This window comes from Lutra lutra, chromosome 12 (assembly GCF_902655055.1).
Source record: "Lutra lutra chromosome 12, mLutLut1.2, whole genome shotgun sequence".
NCBI classification, from domain to species: Eukaryota; Metazoa; Chordata; class Mammalia; order Carnivora; family Mustelidae; genus Lutra; species Lutra lutra.
The window spans coordinates 50,200,105-50,217,133 of NC_062289.1; the positions used below are offsets into that span (position 1 = coordinate 50,200,105).

The following is a 17,029-nucleotide window of genomic DNA, read 5'->3' on the forward strand; positions in this document are numbered from 1 at the left end:
ACTGAATTTAAAACAGCTTTCCCTCACTCCTCTGTGTAGTGAGTATCTCCTCATAGTTTAGGACCAAGCTCCTCCAAGAACTCGTTCTTCATCACTCTAAAATGTTGCACTAAAACTCTCCTCCTCCTTAGTGATCCCTCAGCATATTGTGTATTTACTGAATACACAATATTCAGTAAATACACAATATTTACTGAATATGTTTCAGTATATATTCAGTGTATACTGAATATATACTGAAAATATTTCCCTATAAGTCTGTCTCCCCTACTAGGTTATTAGAGGTCAGGGATTGACCCTTATTTTTCTTTGTATCCTCGGTTCCTCAAACTAGCAGGTATCCAAGAAATGTTTGCCGGACAGAACCAACCTGCTCTGTTTCCCCATGTGCCAAATGTCATTCCTGACTCTTCTGGTTGGAGCACAGACAATACGAAGCTTTGTATAATAATACAATATTACAGACAGCCCCACTTCTGTCTTCAACTGGCAGGAAAAGGTTTCTGTTTTCTTCTACCAAATTGTCAATGAGATTTCACACAAGTCTTTTATAGACTATGTATTGAGCAAAGAAAAATAAGTGAGGAAAACATCACCTGCGGCAAAAGTCTTCCCTAAAACCTGCAAAGATAAAGCCAGTGGCTTCACAACATTCTTATTCCGGGTCAGGTCCTGAGCTCCACTTAAATTGATTGCAGAATTAGCTGGGCTGAGAATTGGCGAATCTTGAAAATGAAAGAGGTTGTTCAAATTAGAAACTATTTTATATGCAGGAAGGAAGTTAATTCAGTAAGAATGAGGTGAGAGAAAGCAGATTGTAAAATTTCAGTTTTATCCTTGACCTATTTTAAGAAAGTCAGTTTCTCTGTATTCGGCTTTTACTTTCTTTTTATGTATTTCACAAAAATTCACTAGAAGATACTATGTGGTGGGTACCAGCCTAAGCACTTTAAATAGATCAATTCACTTAATCCCTATTAAGGTGGGTAGTACCACCTTAAGGAGTAGTTGTCATTTAACTCCATCAAGGATATCATTATGTGCCATATTAGAACTATCTCCACAGTTCCCCTTAAAGTCGTATTTTAATGAGATATATTTATTCAGATGACTTTGTCATTTGAAAGGTGCACTGCAAACTGAGTCATTGCAAGGTAGGAGAAAGAGCTTTTTCTCTTTAGGAAAGTTTCTTTAATTTTCAGAGTAAACTTGAATTAATTTACCTATGTAATACCAGGTACATCCAAAAGAAGGTTCCTATTTAGATTCAGAAAATAATTCAGCCCAGAAAAACCACATGGCAGTGACAGACTATGGGGACCATAAACACTGAAGCCAATGAGAGTTTTCCAAAATGAGTATAGACTCCCCAATCCCTGATTCTACTCTGCCAGAACAGCTTAATCCATTAATACCAGCAAGTGTCAAAAGGGACCATTAAAACTCTCTGAGAGTTAGAAAAGAAAAAATGCTCCAAAGAGCAGGCATTGATGGTACTACACTAGGAATTATCTTAAAGAAAAAAAAAAGGTATTCAGGAGAGTCTGGGTACCTCTGTCAGTTAAGCATCTGCCCTTGGCTCAGGTCATGATCTCAGGGTCCTGGGACAGAGCCCTGCATCCCTCTCTCTCTGGCCCTCCAACCCCACTCATGGCTCTCTCTTGCTCACTCCCGCTGTTTCTCTCAAGTAAGTAAATATAAATTTTTTAAAAAATAAGTATTCATATCACAGTGTGATTCCTGATGCCTCTAATGAGTGCTCCTCATAGGACCTCAAAAAATTGAAATGGTTCCCTACTGGCTCAGTAGAGTTAACATGCCTCTCTGAGGTCAGGGCTTACCACCAGGGAGTGATTTTTAGTCTACAGGAAGAGCAGAAGCCAGAAACTGCACAGACAACAATACAACGTGCAGGAAACTGGAAGATGGTTTTTCAAGTCTTAACAGAGAAACTTACAGGATAGGAATCCCAGGTAAGTTTGCTATGCTGTTGAATAGTTTGGTCGTTATGTTTCAGGCCACAGTTGTATTGTTTGGAGCAAAGCTAGTAATTTACTACAGTAGTTTATACCTATAATTTTAGTGTATTTCTAATACTCCAGGTAAACAAAAATACATAGGTAAAATGTAGCTTATAAGTTATGAAGAACAATGATTCACCTTATTTTTTTTCCAAGTCACTGAATTCAAATTAGCAGAGGCCAATATTTTTAAAATAATGAAAAAGAACAAAGTTAATGTATAGGAACCAATCTTCAGATATATAAGCAATAATCAATAGATAAAATGCCTATAGAAATACACACAACTATATGCAGAAAACTTTGCAGTACTTCTTAATATAATGTCTGGGATTTGTTAATGTATAGGAATCAATTTTCAGATATATAAACAATAATCAATAGATAAAATGCCTATAGAAATACACAGAACTATATGCAGAAAACTTTGCAGTACTTCTTTTTTTTTTTTTTTTTAAAGATTTTATTTATTTATTTGACAGAGAGAAATCACAAGTAGGCAGAGAGGCAGGCAGAGAGAGAGGAGGAAGCAAGCTCCCTGCTGAGCAGAAAGCCCGATGTGGGGCTCGAACTCAGGACCTGGGATCATGACCTGAGCCGAAGGCAGCGGCTTAACCCACTGAGCCACCCAGGTGCCCCAACTTTGCAGTACTTCTTAATATAATGTCTGGGATTTGTTTCAACATATTGAAGGAAAGAAGGAGAGAGGAAGTAAGATTAAGTAATATTGGCCATGTGCTCATAATTTTGGAACTGGGTGATAGGTCCCTGGTGTTAGTACATTATATTAGTCTCTCTATTTTTAAGTTATTTAAATTCCAGTTAATACACAGTGTAGTATCAGTTTCAGGTATACAATATAGTGATTCAACAACTCCATACAATATCCAGTGCTCATCACAACATGTGCACTCATTAATCCCTACTGCCTATTTAACCCATCCTCCCTTCTGGTAAACATCAGTTTGTTTTCTATAGTTAAGAGTCTATTTCTTGGTTTGCCTCTCTCTCACTCTTTTTTTTTCCCCCCTTTTTTTTCCTTGGCTTGTTTTGTTTCTTAAATTCCACATGAGTGAAATCATATGACATTTGTCTTTATCTGACTTATTTGTTTAACCTAATAACTCTAGCTCCATCCATGTTGTTGCAAATGGCAAGATTTCATTCTTTTTTATGGCTGAGTAATATTCCATTGTGTGTGTATGTACATATGTTGTGTGTGTGTGTGCGTATGTATATATACATAAACATATGTATATACCACATTTTCTTTATCCATTCATCAGTTGATGGATTTGGGGCTGTTCCCATAATTCAGCTATTGTGGGTAATGCCGCTATAAACCCTGAGGTGCATGTATCCTTTGTATTAGTATTTTTGTATTCTTTTTTTTTTTTTAAAGATTTATTTATTTATTTATTTGACAGAGAGAGATCATAAGCAGGCAGAGAGGCAGGCAGAGAGAGAGGAGGAAGCAGGCTCCCTGCTGAGCAGAGAGCCCGATGCGGGGCTTGATCCCAGGACCCTGAGATCATGACCTGAGCCAAAGGCAGCGGCTTAACCCACTGAGCCACCCAGGCGCCCAGTATTTTTGTATTCTTTGGGTAAATACCCAGTGGTCCAATTGCTGGATCATAGGGTAGTTTAATTTTTACCTTTTTGAAGAACCTCCATACTGTTTTCTACAGTGGCTTGTCCAGTTTGCATTCCTACCAACAGTGCACAAATATTTCCTTTTCTTCACATCCTTGCCAACACCTGTTGTTTCTTATGTTGTTGGTTTTAGCCATTCTGACAGGTATGAGGTGATATCTCATTGTAGTTTTCATTTGCATTTCACTGATCAGTGATGTTGAGCATCTTTTCATGTGTCTATTGGCCATCTGTATGTCTTTTTTGGGAAAATATCTATTTGTGTCTTCTGCCCATTTTTAATTGGATTATCTGTCTTTTGAGTGTTGAGTTTTATAAATTCTTTATGTATTTTGGATATTAACCCTTTTTCAGATATGTCATGCAAATATCTTCTCCCATTCCATAGTTACCTTTTAGTTTTGTTGATTGTTATTCTATCTTATATGTATTTTATCTTTCCATATTAAAGATTTCTAAAAATTAAAAAAACACTTCTGAAGTTCATGAAAATAGACCTGAACAAATGTCAAGACATACCATGTTTCTGAGAAGGAACATTTGATGTCAAAAAGATGAAATCAATCTAAGTTAATTTATAAATTTAATGTGATCCTAGAAAAATACTAATAGGTATAGATACTATTAGAATTACTATAAGAATCATTAGAATGTTTAAAGTAGGCAAATTGATGTGATATTGACATAAAAAACAAATACACAAGGATAGTTGGAAACATTCTGAAAAATAGTCTAATATGATGACATAATAAGGCTTACTATAAAACCTCAGTCAATAAATACTGTGGTCTTGGTGCATTAGCAGACAAACAGAATAATAGATTAAAAAAGACATTAAAAAATAGATGCAAATACACAAGAGAATTTAGTATAAGGTAAAGGTAGCAGCTCAAAGCAGCAATGAAGATGAGCCATTCAATAAACTGTATTGAGGCAATTTGATATGTAAGAAAAAAATTAAGATTGATCCACATCTTACACTAAACACCAAAGTCAAATGACTAAAGATATACACGTGAGAACTGAAGATACAGAAATAACAGGAAACAACACAGAAAAGTTGATTATCACCTTAAAATGGAAAAGGCCAGACTATTGTTCAAAACATGGAAGCCATTAGAAAAAGGTTTATATATTCAGCTACATTAAAATTTAAGAAATCTGTATGATAAAACACTAACCAAGCAAACAGTAGCTAGAAGAGAACTAGAGTGGCCATCTCAGAAAACAGAAGGTTTAAGACAAAATTTATTATTAGAGAAAAAGCGGTATTTTATATTGATAAAAGGATTAACCCACCAGGAAAACATAACAATTAAAAACAATATGCACCTAACAATACAGCCCCAAATTCATGAAGCAAAGACTGATGAGTTGAAGGGAGAAATAGGCAACTCAATAGTAATAGGTGAGACTGTAATATTCCACTTTCAACAATGAACAGAGAAACGAGGGAGATGATTAACAAGGAAACAAAAGACTTAAGACATTATAAATCAACTAGACTTAACTGATATCAATAAAACATTCTCCCAACAAAAGCAGAATACACATTCTTCTCAAGTGCACAAGGGAACACTCTCTAGGACAGACAATCTGTTAGATGATAAAACGAGCCTCAATAAAATTAAAGGAAATGAAATCTTGCAAATTACATTCTCTGACTTCAATGGCCTCAAATAAGCAATCAGTAACTGAAGGAAATCTGAAAAATTCACAAATACGTGAAAATTAACAACACACTCTTAAATAACCAACAGGTCAAAGAAGAAATCAAAGGGAAATTAGATACCACTTTAAGGTAAATGAAAATGAAAACACAATGTATGGAAACTTATGAGATACCTGTAAAGAAGTGTTCAGAGGGAAACTTACAGCTATAAGTACATATATTAAAACAAAAGAAAGATCTCAAAGAAATAACTAGCCTCTACCTTAAAAAAAACTAGAAAAGAAGAGCAAACAAAATCCAAAATAAGCAGAAGAAAAGTAATAAAGACTACAACAGAAATGAATGAATAGGGAATACAGAAATAATCACAAAAATCAAGAAAACCAAGTTTGCTCTTTGAGTAGCTTAATGAAATTGACAAACTTTTAGCTAGACTGTCCAAGTAAAAAAGAGAAAAGATAGGGACGCCTGGGTGGCTCAGTTGGTTAAGCGGCTGCCTTCGGCTCAGGTCATGATCCCGGCATCCTGGGATCGAGTCCCGCATTGGGCTCCTTGCTGGGCGGAGAGCCTGCTTCTCCCTCTGCCTCTGCCTGCCGTTCTGTCTGCCTGTGCTCGCTCTCTCTCCCTCTCTCTCTGACAAATAAATAAAATCTTAAAAAAAAAAAAGAGAAAAGATATAAATTACTAAAATAAAAAATGTACAGGAGGGCATCACCGGCAACCTTACTTCTAGGAAAAGTTATGAAGGAATACTGTGAACAACTGTATGCCATTATTACGGACTGAATTTTGTCCATCCCCGCCATAACCTCCTCTGCCCACCCCCAGCCTGACAAAACTATTTTTAAGCCCTAGTACCTTAGAATGTGAAGCTATTTGGAGATAGGATCTTTAAAGAGGTAATTAAGTTTAAATGAAGTCATAAGGGTAGGGTGTTAACCTGACTGGTATTCTTTTTTTTTCAAGATTTTTATTTATTTGAGAGAGAGAGTGAAAGGGAGAAGCAGACTCCACACTGAGCAGAGAGACTGATGCGGGGATGGATCCCAGGACCAAAAGATCATGATCTGAGCCGAAGGTAGATGCTTAATCAACTGAGTCACCCAGGTGCCCCTGACTAGTGTTCTTAAAAGAAGAGGAAGAGAAACCAGGTATGTACACACACAGAGGAAGGGCCATGTGAAGACAGAACAAGAATGCAACTATTTGCAAACCAAGGAGACAGACCTCAGGAAAACTGATCATACTGTACCTTGATCTTTCCTGGACTTGCAGCCTCCAGAACTTTCAGAAAATAAATTTCTTTTATTTAGATCACTCAGTCTATGGATATTTTGTTATGGCATCCTTAGCATACCTGTATTTAATTAGATCACTCAGATGAAATGGACAAAAAAGAAAATACTAAGGAATAGACTACAAAATGACTAGGCTAATAAATGAGTTCACCAATGTTCCAGGATATATCAAGATACAAAAATTAATAAATAGCACTGAGAGTCCAGAAAGAAACCATTGCATTTTATGGGCAATTACATTTTGACAGGAGTGCCAAGAAAATTCAATGGGTTAAAAAAACAAACAAACAGTATTTCAACAAATAATTATGGGACAACTGGATAGCCACATGCAAAAGAATAAACTTGGATGTCTTTCTCACACCATATACAAAAATTAACCAAAAATGGATTATAGTTCTAAATGTAAGAGCTAAAACTACACCATTCTTTTTTTTTTGTAACAGCTTTTAAAAATTTTATTTTTTATTTCTTTTCAGTGTTCCAGAATCCATTGTTTATAGCACCACACCCAGTGCTCCATGCAATACGTGCCTTCCACAATACGCATCACCAGGCTCACCCAACCCCCCACCGTATACCACTCTTTGAGAAGAAAACACAAAAGTAAATATTCATGGCCTTAGATTAGGCAATGGTTTCTTAGTTGTGACACTGAAAGCACAAGAAACAAAAGAAAAAATAAATAAATCAAACTTTATGAAAATTTTAAAATAAATTGTGCTTCAAAGAACACCATCAAGAGAGTGAAAAGACAACCTGTGGGTGGAAAAAATACTTGCAACTCATATATTTGATAAAGGACTTGTATCCAGTACATGTATATACTTCATTATACCCTTATAACTCAAAATAGAAAGCTAAATAACCCAACTGGAAAATGGACAAATTATTTGTATAGACGTTTCTCCAAAGAAGATGTACAAATAGCCAAAAAGCACATGAAAAAATGCTCATCATTAGCCATTGGAGAAATACAAATCAAAACCACAATGAGATATTACTTCATGTCCACAGAATGTCTAAAATTAAAAAAAAAAAAAAAGATCATGAAGAGTATTGGTAAGGATATGGAGAAACTGGAACCCTCACACATTGTTGGTAGAAATGTAAAATGGTACATACACTTAGGAAAATAGTTCCACAGATGGATGTATATAGCTATCATATGACCCAGCAATTGCACTCACAGGTATGAAATGAGAACTAAGTGAAAACATATTTCCACACAAAAATCTATACACAAATGTTCATAGCAGCATTATTCCTATAGCCGCAAAGTGGAAACAACCTAAATGTCTATAAACTGATAAATGGATAAATAAAATGTGCTTATGCATAAAATGGGATTTTGTTCAGCAGTAAAAAAGAATGAAGTACTGTTACGTACTACATGGATGGACCTTGAAAATAACATGCCAGATAAAAGAAACCAGTGACAAAAGGCCATATGTTGTATGATTCCATTTATATGAAATGCCCAGAATGGACACATTCATAGAAATAGAAAGCAGATTTGTAGTCCACAGGGTTTGGCAGTGGAGGGCTGAAATAGAGTGACTGAAATGGATACACAGTTTCTCATGGAGTGATGTTCTGAAGTTTACGTGGTGATAATTGTACAATTCTGTGAGTATACTAAAAAACATTCATTGTACACTGTTAATGGGTATATTGTAAGATATATGAATTATATCTCAATAAAGCTGTTATTTTAAAAACACTATAAGCAAAATTACAAACCAGGGATAATATTTATAACTTATTTTTACACTATGTTCCTGTCAACAGACGTCAACAAGAAAAAAGATTACTGTTGGATATCCTTTTTTTGCTGCATACCACTTCCCTTTGGCCCATCTTTGATTTCAGCAGGAGGTATGGTGGATGGTTTTGTGGGTCAGTTTCCTGGGGGCAGCATCTTACCTCAAGCTCATATCCAGCTTCTTTGAGCTTTTTAATCTCAGGGGCTTCTTCAAGGTCATCAAGCTCTTAGCCCTGTGTGTGGTCCAGAAGTGTGAGGAAGTGTAACAACTCTGGGGCAGCCCTCAACTCATGGAGGACTAAGAATAAATGTCCTAGCTTTCCATTCTTGGGAAGGATAATTCTGGGAGGCATTCTGCCTGCTTCTTTGAGAACCTGGTAGATTCAAGCCCTCCGGGTTTATAGCAACTACACAGAAAACACACTCTTTTTTGGCTTACTCCTGCTTGTAGGGATCACTTCTCAAATAAGCTACTTGTACCCAAATCCTTTCTTTAGGATCTGATTCCAGCAGAACCCAAATGACGACAAACAAGTCAAGGTAAAGGAACTTAGAGTTCATAGAAAGAAGATGCAAATAGTTTTTAAACAAATGCAAAGATGCTCAATGTCAACAAGGAAAGTGCAAATTAAAACTACACTCAGATATTATTTTTCACCCGTCAGATTGACAAAATCCAAAAGTTCAAAAATAAACTTTATTAGTGAGCCGTTGTGGAAATACAAACTGACACACATCTTCCGGTAGAACCTCTATGGAAAGTAATTTACAGCATTTGTAGGAATTACAAATGAATCCATGTTTGACCCAGCAATTCCTGAGTATTTATGTACTGTGAGAAATAATACAATATCTCTTTCTAAGAAATAATCTAGAAATACTCTTTCTAAGAAATAATATCTCTTTCTAAGAGATAACTGTATGAAAAAGCAAAGCACAGAACAAAATGCTGTCTTTAGAGTAAAAAAAAAAAAAGTGTATGAAAATAAGAATCCATGCTTGTGCCTGCTTGAACAGATAAAAGAAAATCTAGAAAGATACAGGAGAAACAAGTGACAAGAGATCACCTATAGAAATGAGGGGGGATGGAAAGAGAAACTTCACTGAGTATATATGATACAGTATATCTTTATGTGTGCATGTATATTTTCTAAAATATAAATGTTTCAAAACAGTGTAATAAGTAAGTCTAAAGAAATATAGAAAATATTTATGTGTAGACTGATAACTGGCATCAGAAATACTTAATTATACAAAGTGAGTGTTTATTTTAATATTAGATTACACAGTGCTTTTATTTTTTTTTTTTAAGATTTTATTTATTTATTTGACGGAGGGAGAGAGATCACAAGTAGGCAGAGAGGCAGGCAGAGAGAGGAAGGGAAGCAGGCTCCCCACTGAGCAGAGAGCCCGATGTGGGGCTTGATCCCAGGACCCTGAGACCATGACCCAGGCCGAAGGCAGAGGTTTTAAAGATTGATTTTATCTATCTATCTATCTATCTATCTATCTATCTATCTATCTATCTATCTATCTATCTATCTATCTATTTGAGATAGAGAGTACAAGCAGGGAGAAGGAGCAGAGGGAGAGGAAGAGGCTCCCCGCTGAGCAGAGAGCTGGGTGCAGGGCTGGATCCTAGAATCCTGGGATTGTAACCTGAGCCAAAGGTAGATGATTAACCAAATGAGCCATCCAGGTGTCACTACACATAGTGATTTTAAAGGGCAATTCCATTTCAACAAAACTGCTTTCGCCAAGTTACCAATGATCTAATCCCCAAATCCAGGAGACTCTTTTCAGTAGCTATCAGACTGAATCCCACTGCTACGTTTATTTACTTATTCAATGATTATTTATTGAGCACTTACCATTTGTCAAGAAACTTGCTAGGATCTACGGGTTTAACGTTCAACAAGGTGAGCACCGTCTTTGTGCAACTTTTCTTCTGTCTACTAAAGTACTGATGTTCTGCACCTCTTTATTTATCTCAAGACAATGTGTTAAGACTCCATGGTTTCATTTTGAATTTTTAAAAATTTATTTCATGTATGTTGTTTGTCTTATTTCACTTCATTAACAAATTTTGGAACGTATCAATTATAGAATAATCAGAGAGGACAGATGTGCATTAGATAAAGTCAGGGTGAACTTTCCAAAATGTAAATCCCCTTATGTTATCCCCTAATCTTTACCACTTTGCACATGCTTCTATTCTTGAATTTATCGTGGGTGGGGGACACTGGCATATTTAGCATCTAACACTAGTGGTTTTGATTATTTGGAAATAATAGTGTCCAAAATGTAACAGACTGTGATTCTGCTCATACTCAAACATGGATTAAACCCTGGGCTGTTGTGTAGTACATGGTGTTTAGATAACCAGTAAGCAGCCGACTGCTTGATTCTCTCTACTAGTGATTGTCATATCCATTTAAAGGAGGAACTTGTAAGCACTGGAAGAATCTCAAACTTGGAAAGTTCCTTGAGCAAGTCACAGCTCTGCTTTCTATGTTGTGGTTTATAGCTTCTTGTTTCTCCCACTAAGTCACAAGCTCCTTGAGGGTATTCCCAGCTCCTGGCACAATGTCTGTCATATTGTGGCTAAAGAAATAAAATGGGGGGGGGGGGAGGGTGGAAGCCTAAACAATCTCCTTATCCTCTTTATGCAATAGTTCAGTAACTCTCTGTTAACCCAAAATCCCTGGGGTGGGGGCTTGGGGAAGACTTTTGCATAGTTAGTAGAAAGAGTTTGAATTCTGATTTTGCCATTTACTAGCTTTTTTTCACTAAGTACTAACCCTTTCTGAGATTCTGTTTCATGATCTGAAAAATGGTATCTGCCTCACCATAACAATTAACATGTTTAGTATAGTGTCTGGAACACAGTAGATATTCAGTAAATCTTCATTTTGCTAAACCTTTTTTTTTTTTAAGTAGGCTCCATACCCAATTCCGGGCTTGAACTCATGACTCTGAAATCAAGATTCGCATGCCAGCCAGGCTATTTGGATATTTGGCTATTTGGCTAAATCTTGTTAAGAGTTTTCCAGATGAGGGGCGCCTGGGTGGCTCAGTGGGTTAAGCCTCTGCCTTCAGCTCAGGTCATGATCCCAGAGTCCTGGGATCGAGCCCCACATTGGGCTCTCTGCTCGGCGGGGAGCCTGCTTCCTCCTCTCTCTCTGCCTGCTTCTCTGCCTACTTGTGATCTCTGTCTGTCAAATAAATAAAGTCTTTAAAAAAAAAAAAGTTTTCCAGATGATTGAGAACTTAAATCTTTACTATCACTCTTTCTGCCCTTGACACCTGCATAAAATGTGGATGACATAATTTGCTTCTTTCCCACGTAAGTACACTGAGCCTATTTTCACATTCAGACTGCAATTAATGTTCTCCTAATAAGATACCATATTCCTATTAATGCACTATGAGGCTGCATTAGTTATTTCTGTCAACTGTTTTACTTTTGACTCAACTGAAACACAAGTCCCCCTAAAATTAATATTAAACAAGATACTTCCTAATCTGTTCTTATGCTGTTGATTTTTAAAACAGCTCTAATTAACAATAAATGCACATACTTAAACAACTTGATAAGTTTTTACACGTATATACACCTGTGAAATGATCACCACAGACAACACAGTGAACATACTTATCACCCCCAAATCTCCTTGTTTTTTCATATTTTTAAATTATTTTTTAAAGATTTTATTTATTTGACAGTAAGAGATAGCAAGAGGGAGAGAGCACAAACAGGGGGAGTGGCAGAGAGAGGGAGAGGGAGAAGCAGGCTCCCCACTGAGCAAGGAGTCTGATTGTGGGAGGGGGCTCAACCCCAGGACACTAGGATCAAGACCTGAGCTGAAAACATATGCTTAACTGACTGAGTCACCCAGGCATCCTACCCCACCTCCTTGTAATCCCTCCCTCCTATGTCTTCTTGCTCTCCCATCCCCAAGCAAACACTGACCTGTTGTCACTCTAAATTAGTTTGCATTTTCTAAACTTACATGCACACAGACTGACACAATATTACTTCCTCTTTTGTCTGGCTTCTTTCACTCACCATTATTATTTTGAGATTCATCCATGCTGTTATGAGTATCAATAACTCATTACTGTTTATTGAGTTGTATTACATTGTATGGACATATAGCAATGGATAAATATTCACCTGCAGGGAAATTGGGGTTATTTCCAGTTTTTGCCATTACAAATAAGGCTGATATGAACATTTGTGCACAAGTTTTTATATGGACTATATTTTCTTTCTCTTGGGTAAATATCTAGGAATGGAATGGCTAGACTATATGATAGGTATATGTTTAACTTTAAAAGAAACTGCCAAACTGATTCCCAAAGTGGTTTTACTATTTTATGTTCTCAGCAGTGTATTAGAGTTCCAGTTCCTTCATATCAATGCTTGATATAATCAGCCCTTTAATTTTAGCTATTCTAATAAATGTGTAGTGATATCTCATTGTTTTTATTTGTGTTTTGCTAATGACTAATGGTGTTAAGTATCTTTTCACATGCTTAGTTGCCATCCATCTATCTTTTGTCCATTTTAAAAACTGGTTTATTTTCTTATTATTGAGTTTTTTAAAGGTCTTTTTTCTAAATACAATTCCTATATATCTTTTGCAAGGATTTTCACCTGGTCTGTGGCCTGTCTTTTCATTTTCTTAATAGTGGCTTCTAAGAAGAATTTCTTAATTTTAATGAAGTCTAATTTATCAATTTGTTCTTTTGTGGATTTTGTTTTTGGTGCTATATCTAAGAAATCTTTGCCTAACCCAGGTCACAGATACTTTTCCTTATGTTTTATTATAGAAGTTATATATTTTGTAGTTTTATAGTTAAGTCTATGATCTACTTGAGTTAATTTTGTATGTGGCGTGAGATAAAGATTGAAGTTCATGTTTATGCATATGGATATCCAATTGTTCCCGCACTATTTCTTAAGAAGTTTATCCTTTCTAGGGATGCCTGGGTGGCTCAGGTTATGATCCCAGGGTCCTGCGATCGAGTTCCACATTGGGCTCCTTGCTCAGTGGGAAATCTGCTTCTCTCTCTGCCTCTGCCTACTTGTGCTCTTGCTTTCTCTCTCTCTCTCTCTCTGACAAATAAATAAATAGATAAATAAAATCTTTTAAAAAAATTTATCCTTTCTTTACTGCATGCATTGTTTTTGTCCCTTTGTTAAATATACATTTATGTGTGTGAATTTATTTCTAGAATTTCTATTCTGTTCCATTGATCTATCTGTATGTCTTTACACCAGTACCACATTGTTTTGATTATTGCAACTTTATAATAATTCTTCAAATCAAGTAGTGTTAGTTTCCAATTTTGTTCTCTTTTTTAGAGCCGCTTTTTCTATTTTAAGTCATTTGCATTTCCATATGAATTTTAGAATTCACTTGTCAAATTCTACCCAAAAAAGCCTCTGGAATTTTGGTTTGGATTGTGTTGAATCTATAGGTCAATTTAGAGAGAACTGACATTTTAACAATCTTGGTTTTTCAACCCATGAACAAGAGATCTCTCTCCAATTTATTTAGGTTTTCTTTACTTCCTCTCAGCTTTGCATTCTAGTTTTTAGGCTACGGTTTTTTCACACCTTCCCTCAGATTTATCCCTATTATTTCATATTTTTATTATAAACATGTGTTTCTGTGTATTATAAATGAGCCACAGTTCCTTTAAAATTTTTAATTTCTGGGGGCACCTGGGTGGCTCAGTTGGTTGGGCAACTGCCTTCAGCTCAGGTCATGATTCTGGAGTCCCGGGATCGAGTCCCACATCGGGCTCCCTGCTCAGCAGGGAGTCTGCTTCCCCCACTGACCTCTCTCCTCTCATGCTCTCTCTCATGCTCTCTCTAATAATTAAATAAAATCTTTAAAAAAATAAAATAAAATAAAATTTTTAATTTCTGGGGCACCTGGGTGGCTCAGTGGGTTAAAGCCTCTGCCTTCAGCTCAGGTCATGATCCCAGGGTCCTGGGATCTAGCCCCGCATCGGGCTCTCTGCTCAGTGGGGAGCCTGTTCCCCCCCCACCTGCCAGCCTCTCTGCCTACGTGTGATCTCTTTCTGTTGAATAAATAAATAAAATCTTAAAAAAAAACAAAAACAAAAACAAAAAAACAGCCACCACCTGTTCTCAGTGGCCAAACAAAAATATTTTTAAAAAAAATTTTTTAAATTTCTGATGGTTTGTTGTTGGCATATAGAAATATAACTGATATTTGTATATTGATCTTATATCCTTAAATGTTGCTAAGCTTATTTATTAATTCTAATAACTTTTTTTGTAGATTTCATTGAATTTTCTGCATAGATCATCTGTGGTCTCAAATAAAGACAATTTTATGTCTTCCTTTCCAGTCTGGAAGCCTTTAGTTATTTTTCTTGCCTGATTACACTGCTAGAATCTGCAGCACCATTGGGTAGAAGTTGTAAGGGCAGACATACCTGTCTTGTTCTGATTTTAGGGAGAAGCATTTAGGTATGCCAGCTGTGAGGTTTTTGTAGATGTTCATTATCAGGCTGAGGAAATCCACCCCCCTTTTTTTTCCTAAGTTTGTTAAGAGTCTTTCTCAGGAATAAATATTGAATTTTGCCAATGCTTTTTTCCTGCATCTACTGAGATAATGATATGGTTTTATTTTTTAGTTTGTTAACATGGTAAACATTAATTGATATTCAAATGTTAAACCAACAAAGCATTCCTGGGATAAATCCCACTTGGTCACGATATATTATCCTTTTAACATATTGTTGGCATCAATATACTAAAATTTTATTTAGAAATTTTTTGTTTATGGGGTGCCTGTGTGGCTGTCAGTTAAGCATCAGGCTCTTAATTTTGGCTCAAGTCATGTTCTCAGGGTTCTTTTTTTTTTTTTTTAAAGATTTTTTATTTATTTATTTGTCAGAGAGAGAGGGAGAGAGAGCGAGCACAGGCAGACAGAATGGCAGGCAGAGGCAGAGGGAGAAGCAGGCTCCCTGACGAGCAAGGAGCCCGATGCGGGACTCGATCCCAGGACGCTGGGATCATGACCTGAGCCGAAGGCAGCTGCTTAACCAACTGAGCCACCCAGGCGTCCCTGTTCTCAGGGTTCTAAGACTGAGCCCCATGTTAAGCTCTGTGCTGGGTGTGGAACATGTTTAAGAGTCTCTCTCTCCCTTTCTCTCTGTTCCTCCCACTCTCTGTGTCAAAAAAAATTTTTTTTTATATTTATTTCATGAGGGATATTGGTTTGAACTTTTCTTATAATGTCTTTGATTTTGGTATCAAGGTAATGCTGACTAGAATAAGTTAGGAAAGTAGTCCATTCTCTTCTATTATTTGGATGAGTTTGTGTAGAATTGTTATTATTTTTTGTTTAAATGTTTGGTGGAATCAACCACTATGCCATCTGGGCCCAGAGGGTTTTCTTAGGAAAGATATTAGCCACATTTTTAATGCATTTAAGAGACATAGGACTATTCAGATTATCTATTTCTTTTTATTCATTCATTTATTCATTCATTCAATATTCATTTATTCATTTGAAAGAGAAAGAGAGAGCACAAGTAGGGAGCAGGGAGAGGGAGAGAATCTCAAGCAGACTCTCCACTGAGCATGGAGCCTGACATGGGTCTCCATCTCACAACCAAGAGATCATGACCTGAGCTGAAACCAAGAGTCAGACACTTAATCAACTGAGCCACCCAGGTGCTCCAGTTATCTATTTCTTCTGATGTAAGTTTTTGTAATTTGTCTTTCAAGGAATTTGTTCATTTCATCCAAATTCCCAAATTTTTTGGTATAAAATGTTCCTAACTTCCTCTTATTATCCTTTTACTATCATTCAAATGGATAATGATGTCACCTCTCTCAGTCCCAATATTAATAATTTGGATTTTCTTTCTTTTTTTCCTAATAGTGAGGCTAGAGGTTTATCAATTTTATTGACTTTTTCAAAGAATGAGTTTCTAGTTTTATTCATTTTTCCATTGTTTTTCTGCTTTTTATTTCACTAATTGTCACTTTGATCTTTATTATCTCCCTTTTCCTGATTACTTTGGGGTTAATTTTATTTTTCTTAATTTCTTAAGGTTGAAGCTGAGTTCATTGATTCAAGATCTTTCTCCTTTTTTTTTTAAGATTTTTTAATTTATTCATTTGAGAAAGAGAGTGAGTGAGAGCACGAGGAAGGGGAAGGGTCAGAGAGGGAGGGAGAAGTAGACTCCCCACTAAGCAGGGTGCCTAATGCTGGGCTCAATCCCAGGACTCCAGGATCAGGACCTGAGCTGAAGGCAGACACTTAACTCACTGAGCCACCCAGGTGCCCCCAAAATCTTTCTTGTTTTCGAATGTACATTTTAGTGTTATAAATTTCCCTCAAAATACTGCTTTAGTGGAATCTCCCAAATTTTGTTTTGTTGCTTTTTCATTTCCATTCAATTCAAAATATTATTAATTTCCTTTTGGGTTTCTGTTTTGACCAAAGGATTATTTAGAAATGTAGTACTTAGTTTCCAAATATTTGGAGATTTCCCAAGATCTTTCAGTTATTGATTTCTAATATAATTATATTTTATATAGATAACATACTTTATATTATTTGAA

The 17,029-nt window shown here is 36.2% G+C and overlaps 1 protein-coding gene and 1 long non-coding RNA gene across 10 annotated transcripts in view; one reads left to right on the forward strand and one right to left on the reverse strand.

Moving 5' to 3' along the window:
• The window catches only part of GREB1L (GREB1 like retinoic acid receptor coactivator), a 275,717-nt gene that overhangs the window by 83,504 nt on the left and 175,184 nt on the right, over positions 1-17,029 (reverse strand). For 7 of the 9 annotated variants that reach the window (XM_047697253.1, XM_047697252.1, XM_047697250.1 and 4 more), the window contains one exon: positions 597-725. The exons of the other annotated variants lie outside the window; for them this stretch is intronic. In XM_047697253.1, the coding sequence (XP_047553209.1) occupies positions 597-725 (129 nt within the window). The remainder of the gene's footprint in view (positions 1-596; positions 726-17,029) is intronic. 9 annotated transcript variants of the gene reach the window in all.
• The window catches only part of LOC125082077 (uncharacterized), a 53,629-nt gene that overhangs the window by 14,653 nt on the left and 21,947 nt on the right, over positions 1-17,029 (forward strand). The window lies entirely within an intron of this gene.